Source organism: Centruroides sculpturatus, unplaced genomic scaffold (genome assembly GCF_000671375.1).
Source record: "Centruroides sculpturatus isolate CEXI.00-Female unplaced genomic scaffold, Cexi_2.0 scaffold608, whole genome shotgun sequence".
NCBI classification, from domain to species: Eukaryota; Metazoa; Arthropoda; class Arachnida; order Scorpiones; family Buthidae; genus Centruroides; species Centruroides sculpturatus.
This window is the reverse complement of record NW_019384781.1, coordinates 59,204-81,860: the sequence shown is the minus strand read 5'-3', so window position 1 is coordinate 81,860 and position 22,657 is coordinate 59,204. Positions and strand designations below refer to the sequence as shown.

Below are 22,657 nucleotides of genomic sequence, written 5' to 3'. Positions count from 1 at the left end.
CCCCTATACCAGGGGCAACTTTAATAAAAATAATTAAAATAATTACAACTTTACAAAAAGAGAGAAGTTGCCGATCTTGCCCCTATACCCGGGGCAACTTCGTCAATTTCTCTCTTCTTGTAAAGTTGTAATTATTTTAATTATTTTTATTTCCAAACTGATTTTAACCAGTTCTATAGTAAGGTAACATTCCAATAGACAATATGCAAAGCTTTTTCTTCAGTTTACAGCAGTATTTATTACACAAAATTTAAGTAAAGCTTAACATGCCGATCCTGCCCCGGTCTCCCCTATATTTTGTAAATAAACTGTTTTTAGTGGAGGTGTGCTTTTACCGAACCTACATCAGAACTATTTCGACTCGTGCTTAATTAATCCAGCAAACCAACGAGAAGAAAATGAGCTTAAGCAGGAAACGTCATCAAAAAGTCCGATACAAACCGGAAGTCACGTAATTACAATTCAAATAATATCTTACTGAAAAGAGTTAAATAAATAACCGGCGCGACTTTATTGTTAAATGAAAAGAGTGATGTACAGTACATATTAATATCAATGGGAAGGATTAATAAAGTAATTAAATATAGAAAACTAATCTATATCTATACTGTATCTATATCTATATCTATTTATATATATAAAAATGGACATGTATGTCCCTATATTTCACTTTTTCGCCAAAACTACACATCGCACGTGAATGGTGTTTTTATGTAATAGTAGCCCCAAGTCTCCATTCGTGCACTAGGGGGTTGCGTCTAGATAGCTGTAAGGGTGCGGGAGATATGGGGCTGAAAGTGGATGAAAGTGGTTGAAAGTGGTTTTTTATTTCGAATATTCTATTTCGAATGTTTTGTTCGAATTCGTTCAAATTAAATACGAACATAAAATTCGAATGTTTGTTCGATTATAGAACGATTGTAAACGTTACAGAAACGTTGAAAATAGTTCGTTTGACTAACCGGACCAGGTCTCTAATTAGTCTGGAAACGGGGGACCTAATTCTTGCATTCTGTGAAAACGGGTAAGATTGGCTATAATGTAATTATCTTAATCTTCACTATCGTTAATTTTTGCCCACAAATAAAAACCCAGCGAAGCGGGTCCTTGCAGCTAGTTAATATATAAAAGCCGCAAACGACCGTAATCACTATAACCATTTCCGCACAATTTGAAGTGTTTGACTTTCGTTTTTGAAGTTTATTTCTTTTAATTTCGCTTTATATATATTCAAAATACTTCCTTTTTAAGTTCTCGTTTAAAGGTAATCGTTTTCGGATGCAAACTGAATGATTTAAGTTTATTGCTGCAAAGATAAACTTATTCTTATCACTTAAATATTCGTAAATTATTTTCCAGAGTTTGGTATTTATCTTGTACTTTAATTAACTTCATTAATTAAATGCTTTAAATATTACAAGTGGTCAGAGTTTCATTCACACAGGAAAGCATTTCTGTGCCTTTTAATTACTTTTTGCTGTCTTTTTATGTATGAAACGAGCGCATTTTTATTTTCTATTAGGTTTGAAAAAATAATCAAGAATCGCAAGAAATATTTTATATTTTGTTATAATATGATTAAACTGAGAAAACTTCCATTCGGAGGAATATGTAAGTTTGCCGATTATGGAGGGGAGTTTTATTCTCTGCGCAACCGAGGGGGTCGAAGCGGAGAGCTTCTCCCCACTTACCGGCTTGGCTGTCAGAGAATGGCTATAGTAGATGTAGTGAGGTCGCTTTGGGATCGTCGTCCTCTAATCGAAGTGTCCTTGAAAGGCGATGTGGAGCGATGGCGGTATGGAACCGATGTCCCCTTCTGTCCGCTCGGCTATGTCCGTAAGGTGTTTGCTCCGTCGCTCTTTAACTGTAGATTTCTTCCTGGTGAAGTTCGCTCGGAAGGTTCTTCGATTAACCTCTTCGAGGAGTAATTTCGGCGTATATAGAGAGAATGGGAAATATTCTAAGTCTTTTACCATGCATGGAGCGGCGATTATGAGCTTCGTAGATCCTGAGGTGGAAAAGACTAAAGAGTTCGTTTCGTTGTCTCTTCCCCGACGATCGCTGTCGAGGTGTTGGATCGTTCCCCTTTTATACCCTTTTAGCGTGGGAGAAATCTGGGATTTTGACAGTTCTCCCGATTTATGAACGTCTCCCCCATCATGGGTGACGACATCAGAGACATCTCTTGACCAATAAGTGTTAAATTCGTCATCATCTGGGGAGATGACTGACCATTTTTAGTAATGTTTCTCACCGTACGGTCGACCTTTGTAGGTGACCTTTTGTAATTAATCCGCACATCGCAGGTTTCCGGGGAGCTTCCGCGGTCGACTCGGACGACTTCGTCCATCAAGAAGGTCATTGAATTGCGTCGTAACGTGAGAAATAACGGAAGTAATAAAGAAAAAATTCTATTCGAATTATTATTATTCCAAATTCTCATAAAAGAGTCTGGATTCTCACAATTCCCTTTCGCCGGGATGGTCTAAGGTCACGAGTATGTGAGTGGTGACTTGAAAAAACAGAAAAATATTTGTCTCTTACCTGTTTAAAAGTAAAAATTGAGACCAGATTAGGTGGCGAGAAAGGTCTTCCCGCAATTCGACACCATCCTCTCGACTAAGATCGCGCTTTGTCGGTCCCATTCTTTACATACTCGCTTCGTATTACTTTATTGGGTCTTATGTTTTAAATATCTCCTTTTGTAATATCCTTTTTTTTTCAAAAATTTTGTTTTTCCTTGTATTCCTTTCGAGCGACGATGTCAAAGTCCGGTGTCGCCGAATCGACATTTACGTAACTTCTTTTCTTGACGGTTTAACTAAATAAATTTTACATTTCCTTTTTATTGACTATTTCCTTTGCATCACAAATATAAAACAAATACATTTTATATCTATTTCATATTCATATCAAGTAGCAAATATAATACACCAAAAGCTTGCAAAGAAACACAACTTGGTAGACATCCACGAACCATACTACAAGTATATTCCACAGACAGTATTGAAAAACAACACGCACAAAATGTACTACGACAGAACCATAATCACAGATAAAACAATTTACCACAACGAACCAGACATCACACTCTTTGACAAACACAATAAAATCACATACATTATAGACATAGCCATTCCAAACACTCACAATGTACAAAACACGTGCACTGAAAAAATTAGCAAGTACACAGAACTCGCCCAGGAAATAAGGCATCTGCGGAGGATGGATAGGGTGCTTATTGTACCTGTCGTTCTCTCCTGTACAGGTGTGATACCACACACGCTACAGAAAAGCCTGGGAACATTACAATTAAATATAAATACATACATCACACTACAGAAGGCCACTATATTGAATATATGCCACATTGTTAGAAAATTTCTGAATACAGACACTGACAAACTTATTTAATTTTTGTTCCTGGTTGCTACGCTTTGACTCTGATCCGGCATAGTACACAGCCACCGGTGTGTACCGAGTATAACTCACTACACAGTAAACCCAAAATAATAATAATAATAAGAGCGGAGCCCAAACAGTTAGGAGTTAAAAGTTGAAATTTGGTACAGTTAGGGTACGTCACGAGAACGTACACTAAGAAGAGATTTTTCGAAATTTTCCCCCACCCCCACTGGGGAAAGGGAGAAGATCCACGTTTACCCTGGAGAACCCGCTTCTACTGTACTATTTTACATGCGCTTTTTTGCGTTTTTGGTTGCGTTTAACAGAGAACGGACACTAAGAAAGGATTTTTCGTAATTCCCTCCGCGAGGGGGAAGTGTTATCAATGAAAGTGTTAAGAGAAAGCGGCGTGCAAGATTAACAGGCGCAGATTTGATTTTTCTTTTTCGTTTTTTGCGGGAAATCGAAGATATTTTTAGATCTATCTCAAAGTTCTCAAATTGTCTTGAAACATGAGGACTAATTCTTGCATTCTGTGAAATCGAGTAAGATTGGCTAATATAATATATAACCTTAATCTTCGTAATCGTTACTCTTTGCCCGAGCAACGCCGGGCTTATTTGCTAGTTAATGAATAATTCTTTTTAACGTACTAATCAATAAATGATTTTCATTGTTTTAGTTTAATTTTTGATCCAATTTTTGTACATTTTTCTTGTAAATCTATTTTATTGCTCGGGTTAAATTCTCGCCATCATTCTTTTTCAAATTAAGACAAGTCTGGTGTTTCCGGGTCAATCCGAAGATTTTATATTTTAAGATATAATCCATTTCTTGTCATTTTTGCACCCGTGACTTTAAACTGCATTTCGTTGAAAGATTGCATCGTCATCTTGCAAACGATCTGCCGTTGATGCCACAAGGAAATATTTGAAGATATCGCCACTTCTGTCTCGTTAAATAATCACAATTTTCCAAATCCAGTCGAAAGAACTTGGAAACACAACGCTACCTGTGATAAAATTCCCATAATTGCACTACATTTCAAGCGTTATTACCAACAATTAGACAATACTTCTCAATTTAATTCATGTTGTTTTAAACGTTTTAAAAATCGTACAGTACATTTAAGTAGGAAAAAAGTAGGATATTAGGAAGTAGTATCTATTTGACGCTTTAGATAGAAATTCATGTTTTCACATAAAGACAAAGCAAAAAATCACCTAAATATCTCGCTATTTAGTTTTATTATAATACTTTATTTTACCCAGTTCTTGTCATTTAAAGGTCGGCGGGTTGGGCGATGGATTTAAATTATCCTAAACTTTTCCAAGTGATTGTACGTATTAATATCAATGCCAGATATTAATGAAGTAATTAAATACAGAAAACTAATTAATAAATAAAAGCCGAAACGACCGTAATTACTATAATAATTTCCCCGTGGTTTAATGTGTTTGACTTTCATTTTTAATGTTTATTTCTTGGAATTTCGCTTTATGTAAATTGAAAATACTTCCTTTTTAAGTTCTCGTTTAAAGGTAATTATTTTCGGATGCAAACTGCCTGATTTAATTTAAGTTTATTCCTGGAAAGATTAATTTATTCTTATTAAATATTTATAAATTATTTGCCACAGTTGCGCAATTATCGTGTACTTTTATTAACTCGATTAAATGCTTTAAATGTTAGAAATGGTCGCAGTTTCATTCACACAAAAAATCATTTCTGTGCCTTTTAATTATTTTTTTTCTGTCTGACATAAAAATATCTTGATTTTCTTTTAAGCTGCAGAAAAAAATAACCAATAAATTGCAAGAAATAAAAAACTGTATACATCATATTTCTGTAGGAAATGTCGATTCAATGTCACCGACGTCATAATTGATCGTGTTGTCGACGTAGCAGCAGAAAAGATATCGACTATTGCCAGTTCGGAATTGTGTTTTATTGTTAATTCATTTCTGAGGATCGTACTTCTGAGATTCGTCTGTCGATGTAATTGCAAGACTCATTTGGACGAGATGAGGTGGGTTATCTTTTCGCAATTCCTATTTTTAGTGGTTAATTCCTGTCAAGAGTTTTGGCAACATTGGAGAAATGTTTCTTGTACGTCATTGGCAAACAGCTGCCACGAATCAAAGAACTTTTCCCGCGTTGAAATATTCAATCAAATCTTATCCATAGAGTGCGGAGAGGAAACAATTGACTCTGATTTGATGCGATGTTTAGACGTGAAAAATGTTCAAGAAATAAAATTTACATATTGTTTTCTGTCGGGGATTGACTTTGGAATCTTCACTTTCGGATATGGAATCGAACACGTCCAGATATATAACCATTTCTCGCATAAAAGAAACTTCGAGAGCGCTTCGTTTAATGACATGTACTCTCTGCGATCTGTCGTAATACGACACGTGAAGACTTCGGAACTTTTAAATGTAACATTTCACAATGTTCCATCGCTGACTTCATTGAGAATCAAATGGTATAACTTCAGTTTATTTTCGAACAAACCTTTTCGAGAGTTAATTAATCTCTCCGAATTATACATCGTGGATGGAGAGTTAAAAGCTTTACCAGAAGATATATTTTATAATCTTCAAAATTTGACAAAACTTGATTTAAATGACAATAAAATTGAATCGATTCATCCACTTGTCTTTCGAAATCTCACCAAACTCCAATTTTTGGATTTAGGATCGAATCAAATAAAGTATTTACCAAGTGACATGATAAAAGGTCTTTCTAATTTAAGGATATTTTCTATTCATGGAAATCGTAAATTATCAGAAATTCCGTCCGGATTCTTTAAGAAAATGCACAACTTGACTCATTTTTCTGGATGGGGTTGTTCTATTTCTTCACTCGAAGAAGATGTATTTTCTGACTTGATTAATTTGAAAATCCTCTATATAGATTCCAACCGAATTGAACGTCTCCTGCCAAATCTTCTGAGAAATAACAAACGACTTGCACAATTTTTCTGCTCGTTTAATAAAATATCGACACTTCCGACAGGAATTTTTCACGGACTTTCTGAACTGCGAGAGTTACGTTTGGAGGAAAACCGGTTAGAAAATCTTCCCGAAGACGTTTTTCAGAATTTGTCGTCATTGCAAAGACTCCGTTTATCAAGAAATCGCCTAACTTGTTTATACGATAACATCTTTCTCCCGTTGACTAATTTAACGCATCTCGATCTATCTGGCAACAATCTGACTGAAATTATCGGTGAGCATCCTTTTGGCAGCAGCAAGCATCTAACTCATCTGAATTTAAATAATGCAGGTTTGACACAATGGCCGGTGATAAATTGGACAGAATACAACTTGAGGTACGTCAGATTCTCACATAATCATTTTGAAACCGTCAAATTGCCAATTTACACACCAAATCGCATGATAACTTTTCTGTTTGACTGTAAAATCCGAACAATTTATTTGGATGAGTGGAAATATGGATTTCAAATGCCGACTTATCATTTAAGTAATAACGAAATTAATTGTGACGACGAACTGCAGCAATTCGTTTCTGTCTTTAAGTCAAATATGGAAGTGGCAAAGAGAATATTTCCAAATATAGAGAAGACGAAATGTTTCGGAGAAGAAAGAAATTTGCTGGATAATACATCTCTCGTACTCATAGGAAATTATTGTCCGATAGAATGCGATTGTTCTGCCCAACAATTTCACGTGATGGTCAATTGTTCCGGAAGGAGAATCGGCGGATTTCATAAAATTCTCCGGAGGATTCCCAAAGTTCTCGTCCCCAATGCGACGATTGTCGACTTGAGTAATAATTATATACAAGAGTTGTCGAATGTCGATTGTGTGACGTGGAAAAACGTCACCCATTTGCGTCTGACTAATAATTCAATAAGTAACATTTCTGATTATTTTTTTTTGTCGAACGTCAAGTTTTTGTGGTTGGACGGAAACCGGTTAACCGAATTACCTTCCGGTTTAATGAACCTGATCGACGTTTCGCCGAAATTTCAGATTTACTTGTCCAGAAACAATTGGAATTGCCATTGCCATTCGCAATTTACTAAGGACTGGTTGCTTAGAAACCGACAGAAGATTGCAGATTTCTCTAATATTTTCTGCGTGGGATTTAATTCGTCTTCTGTGTCGTTTATCGAAATTCTTTCTAATGATCGATGTAAACAAATTCGAAACGATAATTTGACGTCGTCAATAGATGTGCCTTCCGACGAAGTTAGTTCTGTGCTTAAATGGAAAATCGCAGTGTCTGTTTTTACTTCGCTAATGTTATTAGGTGTGATTATTGTTGCTTTCTTTGCTTATTGCCGCAGAAAAGAAAGTGTCGAGAAAGTGTCGAAGACTAAAGATGAAGAAGTGATATATCATAACGTTTACACCTGATAATTTCTGTAAATGATATTATTAAAACTCCACATAATTAAACGCTTTAACGAATAATTTTTCGCAAATTGCTATTATTTTTCATTTGTTTCTATTGAAATTAATTTTTTATACTTTGATTAATTATAATGTTTGAAATATTAATTCTGTATTTTTTTGTACATTTTGTCTACGAATTATATCATAAAATGTATAATTATTGCATAATAAAGCCGTAACTTGAGCATAAATAAAGAGTGAACTTCGATAATTAAACAATATTTTCTGTACAGAAAGTTTAAAATGGAAGTAACATTTTTTCATTCAGAAAAAGTATCATTAAATTTGTAATTTCTACAACAGATCGTTGACGGTTTTGTAGTTTTATGTAGCATTAAATTGACTTCAGGAGTTTCATTTTCATTGCTCGAATCTAAACTTATTGATTTTGTTAAATATCCGTGTCTCCAAACAGAGAATAAAATGGGGATAAAATAGACCTCGTATAAAAGTCTTTTGCATTTAAACAAGATTTCGTTATCCCATAAAAGGTCCCGAGTTCAAAGACATTAGAAACTCATGTACAACTATCTGATACAAGACAAAACTAAAAGCGTGTCTCACACACTGACACATCTGTAAACACAGAAATTAGCTCCCAAAATTTCTTGCTTTTATCGGCGTTTCGAGGTCCCCCGAGCCCGCAAATGTAAGAATATAGAACGAGGTCATTTTTTCCCAATCGCCAAACTTTTCCTCTGTTATAACAAGGGGAAATTGATAAATAAACAGTAAGACACGAATAAAAGTAAGGAGCCGCAAATATATTTCAAATCGGGCTCGGGATTGAGTAGGATTTCGGACGTCGACCAGAGCTGGCAAAGTAGTTACTTACTGAGGAGTAACTGAACAGAACCCGGCTTCTGGCTCTTGAGCAGGTCGAATGCCTTTTCAAATCTTGACAAAATAATAAAATAAAAGTGAAATTTTTAGAAATACATGCAGAGAAATTAGAACCATACGATCTCTGGGTTACACAAAGAGGCTAAGGAACACAGCAGTTATTTTTATTTTTGTCTGTTTCTGCTTTGTGAACAATAAGAAAGCTTTCTTTCTACATTCGTCGTATAGGAAATGTTTTTGATTTGTTCTAATTTACTCCGCAGCAGATAACTTTAATTCGTCTAGCACGAATTGTTTTAAAGTTTCGTAATCCTTGATTTCGTTTGCCGCGAGTCTACTCGAGGCTGTCACGCATTTCTCGCATAGTACCGATGAACTGACTTTCCCCGAAGCTTTTCCGGTACGTTGTATGTTTGTAATACAACCTCCGCAGCACGGAACCACGACGGTACTTCCGCTTCCTTGTCTGTCATTTCGGGTAAAGCCCACCTGTTTTCCTGACTAGACTATCCAAATTAGCTCCTAGCTCAGAGTTATTGCTATTCCTAGATTCGCTTCGTAACCGATCTCTTTCTAACTCTATTTCGGCTAGCCTAATTTGTAAGCGCTACTCTATCTCGTCTAATTCGTTACCTCTATCTCGTCCCGGTTATCAATAACCTCGACCTCAAAATCCAAATTTTCCCATTCTAACTCGGTATCAATTACACGAGATTGACTAGGATCAGCCCGACCTCCGTGATCCTCAGAACACGATATTCCCTTTGTTTGTAAACAACCACCTTTACCACAATTATTTCCTCATCTTTTAAACTACTTTCGTTTTCGGTTTTGTTTTAAAGTTTGTTTCTACGTATCTTCTTTTATCAAATTTCAACATCCTTTCTTTATGATTTCGTTCGTAAAGTTAATTAATTTTAGATGCAAACTTGCTCAATTAATTTTAGTTTTTTACTCAAAGATTAATTTATTCTTATTTTTTAAATATTTATAAATTATTTGCCAGAATTTCGCATTTATCTTGTACTTTTATTATCTTGATTGAACGCTTTAAATATTACAAATGGCCGGAGTTTCATACACACGGGAAATCATTTCTGTGCTCTTTAATTATTTTTTCCTGTCTTCTGTTTAAACTAACAATTCACTTGTAATAAATGTGCAAAACGAAGTTTTCATCGGTAAAAAAAATTTATCTAACATTAATCCTATATTGTTCTTCTCACTGCAACGGGAATAAACGAGGAAATTAAAAACTGTACACGTCATATTTCTGTTCGAAATGACGAATCGATGTCACCGACGTCACAGTTTATCGCGTTTCCAACCAGTAGCAAGAAAGTAGTAACAGTATCAAATTCGTAAGTACACAGTTTCGCTATTGTGTATTTTCCTTGACAGTTTTTGTAGTTCTTCGTGTCGAATGAATTAGAATTTTCGTCGAAAATGAGGTTTGTTATCGTTTTTCAAATTCTATTTTTAGTGGTAAATTCTTGTCGAGAGTTTTGGAAAAATTGGGGAAATTTTTCTTGTACGTCATGGGGAGACAGCTGCTACGAATTAAAGAACTTTTCCTCCGTTGAAATATTCGATCGATCCTTACGGCTCAATTGTGGCAACCGAACGACTGACTCTCGTTTCATGCGATGCTTGAATGTTAAAAATGTACTGTACAACAGATAAAACTTACAGATTGTTATCTGTCGGCGATTGACTTTGGAATCTTCACTTTCGGATATAAAATCGATCACGTCAGGATATTGTACGAAACATATCAGGATAACAGAAACTTCGAGAGCGCCTCGTTTAATAACATGTCCTCTCTGCGATCAGTCGAAATACGAAACATGAGAACGTCGGAAATTCTAAACTTAACATTTCGCAATGTTCCATTACTGACTTCATTGAGAATTACATTATATAACTTCACTTTATTTCCGAACAAACCTTTCCGAGAGTTAATTAAACTTTCCGAATTATACATCACGCAAGGAAAGTTAAGAGTTTTACCCGAAGATCTATTTTATAATCTTCATAGTTTGACCAAACTTGACATAAGTCACAATAGAATTGAATCGATTCATCCATTTCTCTTTAGAAATCTCACCAAACCCGAATATTTGGATTTGGGAATGAATGAAATAAAGGATTTACCAGGTGAGATGTTGAAAGGTCTTTCTAGTTTAAGGACATTTTCTATTAGCGGAAACCAAAGATTATCACAAATTCCGTTCGGATTCTTTAAAAAACTGCACAACTTGACTACATTTTATGCGTGTTGTTGTTTCTTTTCTTCACTCGAAGAAGATGTATTTTCTGATTTAATTAATTTGATAGACGTCGATTTAAGTGTCAACCAAATTGAACAACTCCCGCCAAATCTTCTGAGAAATAACAAACGACATACAGAATTCTCCTGTTAAGGTAATAAAATAGCAACGATTCCAACAGAAATTTTTCACGGACTTTCCGAACTGCGTTGGTTAAGTTTGTAGAAAAACCGGTTAGAAAATTTTACCGAGGATGTTTTTCTGAATTTGTCGTCACTGCGGACTCTTAAGTTATCAGAAAATCGCCTGACATTTTTGCCCCGAAACCATCTTCCTCCCATTGACTAATTTAACGAGTCTCGATCTATCTTACAACAATTTAAGTATAACTATTGGTGAACATTCATTCGGCAGCAGTAAGCATCTAACTTATGTCCGTTTAATTAATGCAGGTTTGACGCAATGGCCGATGATAAATTGGACAGAATACAACTTGACTGAAGTCGATTTTTCCAATAATCGTTTTGAAACCGTCAAATTGCCAATTTACACACCAAATCTCATGATAATTCGTCTGTCTAATTGTAAAATCAGAACAATTTACATCGATGACAGGAAATATGGATTTCAAATGCCGACTTATGATTTAAGTAATAACGAAATTACTTGTGACTACGAACTGCAGCAATTTATGTTTGCCCTTAAACCAAATATAGAATTAGCAAAGAAAATGTTTCCAAATATAGAGAAGACGAAATGTTACGGAGAAGAAAGAAACTTGCTGGATAATACATCTCTCGTAGTCATAGGAAATTATTGTCCGATGAATTGCGATTCTTCTGACAAGATAATCACGTGATGGTCAATTGTTCCGAAAAGAGAATCGACAGAATTCCCGAAGTTCTCGTCCCCAATGCGAAGATTGTCGATTTGAGTAATAATTACATAAACGACTTGTCAGATGTCGATTGCGTGACGTGGAGAAACGTCACCCATCTGCGTCTGAGTAACAACTCAATAAGTAACATTTCGGATTATGTTATTTTGCTAAACCTGAAATGGCTGTGGTTGAACGGAAATCGGTTAACCGAATTACCTTCCGGATTAATGAACCTGATCGACGTTTCTACGGGATTTAAGATTTACTTATCGAAAAACAATTTCAGTTGCAGTTCGCTTTTCCTGTTTACTAACGACTGGCTGCTTAAAAACAGGAAGAAGATTGCAGATTTCTCCGATGTTTTCTGTGCGAGAAATTCGTCTTTTCTGTCTTTCACCGAAGTTGTTTCTAATGATCGATGCAAACAAATTGCAGAAGATAATTTCACGTCGTCAGTAAATGTTTCGTGTACAAAATGCGTGTCTTCCGACGAAGTTAGTTGTATTTTTGTAAAATCGCAGTGGCTATTCTTACTTCGCTAATGTTATTCAGTTGGATTGTGTTTGCTTACTTTGTTTATTGTTGCAGGAAAGGAAATTTCGAGAAAGTTCCAAAGTCTGATGGTGAAAAATTAATTTATTACAATGCTTATATATGACAAATTCTGTCATTACGACAATTCAAATATATCTACTTTCATTAACTTAATCAATACTTGCCAGAAAATTGTTATTATCTTGCATTTTTTTTCTATAGAAATGAATTTTGCTTATTTCAAAGATGCTGGAATAAATGTTACTTTTATATGCATTTATAGTGAATTTCGATTAAGTATTATAAAATGTGTAATTATTAGATAATAAAGCTGTAATTCAATCGCAAAGTCAATACTGAAATTCGACAATTAAACAATAATTTATATACAGAAAGTAGGGAAATGAAAGTATCAATTTATAATTCAAAAAAATTATTATTGAAATTTGTATTCTCTGCAAGAGATCGTTGATATTTCGATGACAATTAATATTTTTCAATGGGGAATCTCCCGCAATTTGTTTCGAGATTCATAACATAAAGAAGAATTATCTATTTATTTCCTTAAACGCAAACGGTCGAAAAAGTAATTACCGATAGGAACTATAGTTAACATTTATGTAAATAACCACATCTACTACAATTATTTCCTCATCTTTTCAACTACTTTCGTTTTCGGTTTTATTTTAAAGTTTGTTTCTCCGTATTTCATTATCAAACTTCAACATCCTTCCTTTCGTTCGTAAAGATAATTAATTACATGCAAACTATCTCAATTTATTTCAGTTTCTTACTCGAAAATGAATTTATTTTTATTTTTCAAATATAAATTATTTGCCAAAGTTTCGCATTTATCTCGTATTCTAATTAACTCGATTAAACGCTTTAAATATTAAAAATGGTCAGAGTTTCATTCACACGGGAAATCATTTTTGTTTTTTTTGTTTTGGTCACAAACACGATTTATTAACACCATCCAGAAACGTCTTGCACACAGAAAATAAATAATATTTTATTTACAAAATTAATTTGTTTAAAAGAACTATTCCCATGTAATAAATGTGCGAAAAAATTTTTTGGTCTGTAAAACATTAATTTAATGTTAATCCGATATTGTTCCTTTCAAAGAAACGAAAATAAACGAGGAAATTGAAATCCGTACACGTAATATTTCTGTCGGAAATGACGACTCGATGTCACTGAGGTAGTAATTTATCGTGTTTTCAGTCAGTCAGAAGAAAGTAGTAACAGTAAGTTATTCGTAAATCGCGGTTTCGCTGTTGTGTATTTTCCTCGACTGTTTTTGCAGCTCTTCGTGTAGAATGAATTAGAGTTTTCGTCGGACGAGATGAGGTTGGTTGTCTTTCTGCAATTTCTATTTCTAGTGGTAAATTCTTGCCAAGAGTTTTGGCAACATTGGGGAAATGTTTCTTGTACGTCATCGGCAAACAGCTGCCACCAATCAAATAACTTTTCCTCCGTTGAAATATTTGGTCAATCCTTATTAATCAAATGCGGCCAGAAAACGATTGACTTTCGTTTGATGCGATGTTTGGACGTTAAAAATGTACAAGAAATAAAGTTTATTGATTGTTTTCTGTCGGAGATTGACTTTGGAATCTTCACTTTCGGATATGGAATCGAAAATATCCAGATATTGAACGAAACAAACCAGTATAACAGAAACTTCGAGAGCGCCTCGTTTATTAACATGTCCTCTCTGCGATCTGTCGAAATACGAGGCGTGAAGACCTCGGAGCTTCTAAATTTAACATTTCGCAATGTTCCGTCGCTGACTTCATTGAGAATCGAATACTATAACTTCTCTTTATTTCTGAACAAACCTTTCCGAGAGTTAATTAATCTTTCCGAATTATACATCAAGCGCGGTATGTTAACAGTTTTACCCGAAGATCTATTTTATAACCTTTACGGTTTGACAAAACTGGACTTAAGTTACAACAAAATTGAATCGATTCACCCACTTGTCTTTAGAAATCTCACTCGATTGGAATATTTGGATTTAGGTTGGAATCGGATAAAAGATTTACCCAGGGACATGTTAAAAGGTCTTTCCAATTTAAGGACATTTTCTATTACTAACAATCGAGAATTATTAGACATTCCGTCTGGATTCTTTAAGAAACTGTTTAACTTGACTAAAATTAATGCAGAGTCTTGTTCTATTTCTTCAATCAAAGAAGATGTATTTTTTGACTTGATTAATTTGAAACTTGTCTATTTAGCTTACAACCAAATTGAACATCTTCCGCTAAATCTTCTGAAAAATAACAAACGACTGACACGATTTTCTTGTTGGCGTAATAAAATATCGTCGATTCCAACAGGAGTTTTTCATGGACTTTCTGAACTTCAATGGTTGAATTTGCGGAGAAACCGTTTAGAAATTCTTCCCGTAGACGTTTTTCAGAATTTGTCTTCATTGCAGATTCTCGATTTATCATTCAATCGTCTGACATTTCTACACGAAAACCTCTTCCTTCCATTGAGTAACTTAACGCATCTCGATCTATTTCACAACAATTTCACTAAAATTTCTGGTAAGCATCCTTTTGGAAGCAGCAAGCATCTAACTTTTGTCCGTTTAATTAATGCGGGTTTGAAACAATGGCCAATGATAAATTGGACAGAATACAACTTAACTAGAGTCGATTTCTCAAATAATCATTTTGAGGCCGTCAAATTGCCAATTTACACACCAAATCGCGTGAAAATTCGTCTGTCTAATTGTAAGGTCAGAACAATTTACGTGGATGAGAGGAAATATGGATTCGAAATGCCAACTTATGATTTAAGTAATAACGAAATTACTTGTGACAACGAACTGCAGCAATTTATTTTTGCCCTTAAATCAAATATAGAATTAGCAAAGAAAATGTTTCCAAATATAGAGAAGACGAAATGTTACGGAGAAGAAAGAAACTTGCTGGATAATACATCTCTCGTAGTTATAGGAAATTATTGTCCGATGAATTGCGAATGTTCTGCACAAGATAATCACGTGATGGTGAATTGTTCCGGAAAGGGAATCGACAGAATTCCCGAAGTTCTCGTTCCGAATGTGACGATTGTCGATTTGAGTAATAATTACATAAACGGCTTGTCAGATGTCGATTGTGTGACGTGGAGAAACGTCACCCATCTGCGTCTGAGTAATAACTCAATAAGTAACATTTCGGATTATGTTATTTTGCTAAACCTGAAATTCTTGTGGTTGGACGGAAACCGATTAACCGAATTACCTTCCGGATTAATGAACCTGATCGACGTTTCTTCGGAATTTAAGATTTTCTTATCCAGAAACAATTTGAGTTGCAATTCTCATTCTCTGTTTACTAAAGAATGGTTGCTTAAAAACAGGAAGAAGATTGTAGATTTCTGCGATGTTTTCTGCGCCAGAAATTCGTCTTGTGTGTCTTTCCCCGAAATTGTTTGTAATGATCGTTGTAAACAAATTCCAGAAGATAATTTGACGTCGTCGGTAAATGTTTCGTGTACAAAATGCGTCTCTTCCGCCGAAGTTAGTTCTGTTTTTGGATGGAAACCTGCAGTTTCTGTTCTTACTTCGTTATTGTTATTAGGTGTGATTATTGTTGTTTCCATCGTTTATTATCGCAGAAGAAGAAATGACAAGAAAGAGCCAAAGACTGATCGAGACGAAGTGATTTTTTACAATGTTTATACTTGACGAATTCTGTAATTACGACAATTCAAATATAGCCTATCTACTTTCATCAATTTAAGCAATTTGTTGCAATAAATTGTTATTATTATGCATTTGTTATTATGGAAATGTATTATGTTTGTTTCAATAAATCTGTTTCAAATCTTAATTTTGTGTACTTTTGTGGTGAATTTTGACTACGAATTATTTTTAGAAACATAATTAAAAATAAAGCTTCAGATTAAACACAAAGTTAGTTTTGATATTTATTAATCAGGCACTGCTTATAGAAAATACAGCGATGAAAATAATACTGTGACCACAGGGTCGGCACCTTTTCGATGCCTTGTCTTTAAAAGCGCCGGAACATATCGGCGCCCAGTAAGTTTTCATTAGCGCTATCTGTATATCAAAATGACAACTCTTAAATCCACAAATAATATTTTATATACTAGCTGCAAGGACCCGCTTTGCTGGGTTTTTAAAAAGTAACGATAGTGAAAATTAAGATAATTACATTATAGCCAATCTTACCCGTTTTCACAAAATGCAAGAATTAGGTCCCCCGTTACCAGACTAATTAGAGACCTGGTCCCGATTCTATTTCTGGACGTCTCCTGTTCACGTCCAGTCAAACGAACTATTTTCAACGTTTCTGTAACGTTTACAATCGTTCTATAATCGAACTAATATTCGAATTTTATGTTCGAATTTAATTCGAACAAATTCAAACAAAACATTCGAAATAGAAAGCCACTTTCAACCACTTTCAAGCCCATATCTCCCGCACCCTTATAGCTATCGAGACGCAACTACCCCTATGCACGAATCGCCGGACTTGGGGCTACCACCACATACAAACACCATTCACCAGCGATGTGTAATTTTGGCGAAAAAGTAAAAATATAGGGACACACACGTCCATTTATATATATATCTATCTATCTATATATATATATATATACATATAGATTATATAAAGAAAAAATTAATATTACACAATAATAATAAAAACAAAAAAACGATGGTGTGATCTACTTATGCCTAAAAGGTATTTTTTTCAAGAAAAATGAAATTAAAATCGCCGGAACACTTCGGCGCCAGAAAATTTTTCATTGATAACACGTTTAAACACACAAATAATATTTTATATATTACAGAAAAAAATTTAACTTATTAAATATTACACAATAATAATTAGAAAGTATTATTTTTATTTTTCATTATGATAATTTTGATGAATTTTATAATTATAATAGTAATTAATAATAAATAACTAAACAATGAGAAATAAATTTATTTACTGAAATAATGCTTTTATATAATGGAAAACATTTAATATATTAAATTATTTTTACTTCTTAGATAGCTTCACGTCATAGGAAAGTCACAGGAAATAGAATGGTGTCATTCCATCTGCCGCAGGGGTTTCTGCCGTCACGTGATCTGTCAGGTCATTGCAGAAACACGTGGGTTTGTTTACAATATTTCTTACTATAATATTTTGGAAATTAATTAACAAAGTTAAATAAAAATGATCCAAAAATCTAAAATATATACCGTATTGCTAACTTTCTCTTTGTCTAGAAACTGCAAAAATTGTAAGAATTGCGAGGTTTTAAAACGGTATTATTTGTAAATGCAGCTTTAAAGTCGCGCTTACTCGGTACGATCGCTAGGGGAAGGTCTCCATTACGTCGAGGAATAGCCTCGATTGGTATACAATCCGGAAGTTAAAGATTTCCGGTAAACAATTAATACATTATAAATAGTAAGTAACCCGATACTAAATTTTCTACTAAATAAAATGTACTTAAATTAGAAAGACCTTTCAACGTGTCACCTGGTAAATACTTTCCTAATTCCTAAATCCAAATATTCGAGTTTGGTGAGATTTCTAAACACAAGTGGGTGGATCGATTCAATGTTTTTGTAACTTCAGGCTAGTTTTTTTTCAATTTGAGAAGATTATAAAATAGATCTTTCGGTAAAACTTTGTACTCACCCAGAGTGATGTATAATTCGGAAAGATTTGTTCGGAAATAAAGTGAAATAATAGAAGACAATTGTCAATGAAGTCAGCGATGGAACATTGTAAAATATTAAATTTAGAAGTTTCGAGGTCATCACGCCTCGTATTTCGACAGATCTCAGAGAAGACGTGTTATACGAGGCGCTCTCGAAGTTTCTTCTATGCAAGAATGACAACAATATCTAAACGCGTTGGATTTCATATTCGAAAGTGAATATGCCAAAGTCAATCCCCGACAGAAAACAATCGATAAACTTTATCTCTTGTACATTTTTAATGTCCAATCATCGCATCAAACGACAGTCAATCCTTTCCTCGCCGCACTCGATGGATAAGGATTGATTGAATATTTTAACAGAGGAAAAGTTCTTTGATTCGTAGCAGATGTCTGCCGATGACGGACAAGAAACATTTTCCCAACTTTTCCAAAACTCTTGACAGGAATTAACCACAAGAAATAGGAATTGCGAAAAGATCTCTAACCTCATCTCGTCCAATGAGTCTTGTAATTACATCGACAGGCGAATCTCACAGTACGATCCTCAGAAAAGAATTAGCAATAAAACACAATTCCGAACTGGTAATATTCGATATCTTTACTGTTGCTACGTCGGCAACACGATAAATTATAACGTCAGTTACATTGAATCGTCATATCCTACAGAAATATGACGTGTACGAATTTTAATTTTCTCATTTATTTCCGTTGCCGTGAAAGGAACAATATAAGATTAACATTCCTCTGGCTTGGTGTCCTTGATGCATGGCTAACCGTCGTTCCTTCTCATGTTGTGTCTGCAATTTAAAAATTCTGGATAATGATTTACTTTCGTGTTCACAATGTTTGAAAAATGCTCATTTCTACTGTTACGGAATTGGTAGTGCTGCTTTTCATAAATTTAGTAAAACTTATAAAAAAAAATTGGAAATGTGGATCCTGTAGACCAGTGAAAACTTTAAAGGGAAATGCAAATTCAGTTTTGGAATTGGGACAAGAAGATGAATTAGGTGAGTCAACTCACTTTATTTCTCCATTAAATGCCAAACCGAGTGATTGTAATAATAAGCAAAGTAACTTCTTGCTCACTCCAACGACACCCGAGCCAATAGAGTCAACCCGGTTTGATAAACTATTTTTAGAAATTAAACAAATTTATGGAGGTATGGAAAATATAAATGAAACAAATAAAAGTATAAAGGAATCGATTCAATTTTTATCAGATAAATTTGATAAAATTAATGACCGTCTTGACTCTTTGGAGATTAACAATAAAAGGTTTTCGGTTGAAATTGCAGAGTTAAAACAAGAAAATTCTATATTGAGACGAGAATTAAATAAAACACACGAAAAATTAAGATCTATAGAGCAAGATGTTAATAATTCAAGTTTAGAAATTGTTGGACTTCCTACTTTGATAAATGAAAATTTACCTGATATTGTTTATAAAGTTTTGTCATTTGTGGATGATACATTTGATAAATTATCTATTGTAAATTGCTATAGGCCTAAGTCTCTTCCGAATGAAAGAAATTCATTGTTGCGTAAGACAAAGCCGATTGTAGTGAAATTGGCTAATGTTAATACGAAGCAAAAAATTGTCGATAAAATTAAAGAAAATAAACTAAAAATTACCTCTAGTGTTTGTAATATAATAAATGAAGAATATAAAATTTATATAAATGATCATCTTACGCCATATGATAGAAATCTTTTTTATAGAACTAGAGTTTTAAAGAAGGAGGGAAAAATTCTAAATACTTGGACCAAAAATGGTATAATTTACATAAAGATTAATGCAACTTCTCCACCTTCACGAGTGTTTACGTTAGAATATATTGAGAATTTATTTCATGATGGAAGTTCTATTAAAACATAATAAGATAACTAATTTTGAAAAGGATGGACTTTATATATTTTATAGTAATGTAAGATGCTTAAATAACAAATATCAGGAGATCAATCACATTATTTCTGGTTATGATTGTAACTTTGGTATCCTGGCTTTTTGCGAAACGTGGACTAATGAAACTCACCCTCCGTTTAAAATAAATAATTTCAATATGGAAAAAATTGAAAGACAACCAAACCAACACGGAGGCATAGTTTTGTTTATAAATAAGGATTTGGTTTATGAGGTAATACCTGATTTGACATTTACTAAAGAGTTCATAGATGTGATGACAATTGCTATTGATAAAGTTTTGATTGTAGTTATTTACCGATCTCCGGCTTCAAAATACAGTTTATTTTTTGATGTAGTAAATTCTATAATTCATTATAAAATTAACAAATTAAGAAATTATAACCTACTTATTATTGGAGATTTTAATATAGATTTACTTAAAGATTCTTCAACTAATACTTGTGACTTGTTAAACTTTTGTCTGTCAGAAAATTTATCACTTTTGGCTGATCGGAGGCAACCGACCAGATTCGATAAAGACACTCACTCCTTGATTGACTTCGGGTTAACCAATATAAGTGAGTCAGAATTTTTAATACATCAGAACTTATTGTCGGATCATACACCTATAGTTTTCTTTCTCCCAAGGAAAGATACGGAAATGGGTGGTAAATCGCTAAAAACACGTAGAAAAATAAATAATTTATCAACACGTCTTTTACGTAATGCACTGTCAGCTTGTTTCGCTTGGGACTATTATTATTCTGCAGATCTTTCTGTTGACCAATTGGCGGATTACTTTCAGGATATCCTGCAGATTTTCACTAATAAATACTTTCCTATAATAACACTAAATAAGAAAACCAAGATAAAGAGAAAGGTATTTTTGGCAAAAATTATTTCAAATGATACAAAAAAGCTAATTAGCCAGAAGAAGAGGTTGTTTAAACAATTAAAAGAGTGTTGTATTTTAGGAGATCGACGTAGTAAAATATTAATGGATTTGAGAGGGTTATCCAAGGATATTAGATATAAAATTAGACAAGAAGAGAAAGATTACTACGACAGACAATTTTCTAATATACGTTCTTCTAAAGAATTTTGGCAAAAGATTAAAGGTCTACCTATCGAAGCAGTTAAAACACAGGATAACGCACAAATTAATCAATTAAAATATAATGGTAAATTTTTTCAAAATGAAGAAAAAATAAGTAATATATTTGCTGAACATTATAGACAGATGGGAGGATTTGTGACATCAACGTTAAAAAATAATTTTTTCTCATATTCCTCTTCACGCTGTATACTCGACTCTTTTGTTTTGGAAGAGACTTCTCCTAAAGAGATTTTTGATTATATTATGAGTGTAAAAGCAAACACTCCGGATATTGATAAGCTAAATATGTTTATTTTAAGACAAATAGCAGATATAATTGCTTTACCATTATCTTATTTAATTAATAAATCCTTTAAGTATGGGAGATTTCCGGAGAAGCTTAAACACAATCTCGTAATCCCAATATTTAAAGATAAAGGATCTAAACAGAACTTGGAGAGCTATCGTCCAATTACTATTATTCAGAGTATAACTAAAATAATTGAAAAGGTTTTCTATAGTAGATTTTTTGAATTCATCAATAAAAATAAAATTATATGTAAAAATCAGTATGGTTTTAAAAGAGAGGCCTCAACAATTGATGCTTTGACTCATCTTAAACAATATATTAGCACCAGTCTCGATAATGCAAATATTGTAATGGCGGTGTTTATCGATCTGACCAAGGCTTTTGATAGTGTTGATATTAAGATATTAAAACAAAAATTGTTTAAAGTTGGATTGAGAGGTGTGCCATTGGAATGGCTAATATCCTATTTATCAAATCGTACGTACTATGTTAAGGTAAAAAATTCAATATCAAAACCATTTCGAGTTAACAAAGGTGTACCACAGGGATCCGTTTTGGGCCCTTTACTTTTTAATATTTATATAAATGATATTGTAGAGACTATTCCTGAGAATAATATTATATTGTATGCAGATGATATTGTTATAACATATGCAGATTGGAATCTTCATTTGGTTGAAAATAATATAAACTCTTTGTTATCTAAATTAAGTAAGTACATGGAAAATAATAACTTAAGAGTAAATGAAAATAAAACAAATTATATTTGTTTATCAAATAAAAACAAAAAAGTGAATTTAGAAGATATACAAGTAAGAATAAATAATGAACGTATTCAAAGAGTTAATACTGTAAAATATTTAGGAATCGAAATTGATGATAAGTTACGATGGAACAATCATATAAATAATTTAACACTGTCTTTATCTAGATATATTGGAATACTGAAAAGAATAATGAGTTTTTTAAATTGTGAGACTGTTTTGCGCTTGTATCACGCTTGCATGGAACCTAAACTTCGATATGGTATTTCTGTATGGGGTACAGCTTCTTCTTTTGTATTGAATAGATTGCAAGTTATACAAAATAACTTTATAAGAGCATTATATAAGTTGCCTTATGATTCCTCTGTCACTTCTTTTTATAACCAGATCAAAATTGATAAAATAAAAACTTTATATAAAAAACAAGTTCTTTTGGAAGGTTTTAAACTAATAAAGGTGAGCAAGAAAAAATCTTATATAAGCGAAGAATTAAATAAATATTTTAGG

General features: G+C 33.5%; 3 protein-coding genes across 3 annotated transcripts in view; all 3 read left to right on the top strand.

The window, feature by feature from the left end:
- LOC111629172 (slit homolog 1 protein-like) overlaps positions 1 to 8,179 on the top strand; it is a 12,015-nt gene extending 3,836 nt beyond the window's left edge. Inside the window, exon 2 of the mRNA XM_023373051.1 lies at positions 5,258 to 8,179. Within this exon, the coding sequence (XP_023228819.1) occupies positions 5,430 to 7,793 (2,364 nt within the window). The 5' untranslated portion in view covers positions 5,258 to 5,429 and the 3' untranslated portion in view covers positions 7,794 to 8,179. The remainder of the gene's footprint in view (positions 1 to 5,257) is intronic.
- Positions 8,180 to 9,770: 1,591 nt separating this feature from the next.
- On the top strand, positions 9,771 to 11,312 carry LOC111629177 (vasorin-like). Its single transcript, XM_023373059.1, has one exon. It carries the CDS (start codon positions 10,490 to 10,492, stop codon positions 11,096 to 11,098), a length of 609 nt encoding a protein of 202 aa, XP_023228827.1. The 5' UTR covers positions 9,771 to 10,489; the 3' UTR covers positions 11,099 to 11,312.
- Positions 11,313 to 11,696: 384 nt separating this feature from the next.
- LOC111629179 lies at positions 11,697 to 13,005 on the top strand. Its single transcript, XM_023373060.1, has one exon. It carries the CDS (start codon positions 11,804 to 11,806, stop codon positions 12,365 to 12,367), a length of 564 nt encoding a protein of 187 aa, XP_023228828.1. The 5' UTR covers positions 11,697 to 11,803; the 3' UTR covers positions 12,368 to 13,005.
- The last annotated feature ends 9,652 nt before the right edge of the window (positions 13,006 to 22,657 follow it).

What these genes read in the sequence shown, in the direction of transcription:
- LOC111629179 (XM_023373060.1), top strand. Translation starts at nt 11,804, where the DNA reads ATGGTCAATTGTTCCGAAAAGAGAATCGACAGAATTCCCGAAGTTCTC.
- LOC111629177 (XM_023373059.1), top strand. Translation starts at nt 10,490, where the DNA reads ATGTCCTCTCTGCGATCAGTCGAAATACGAAACATGAGAACGTCGGAA.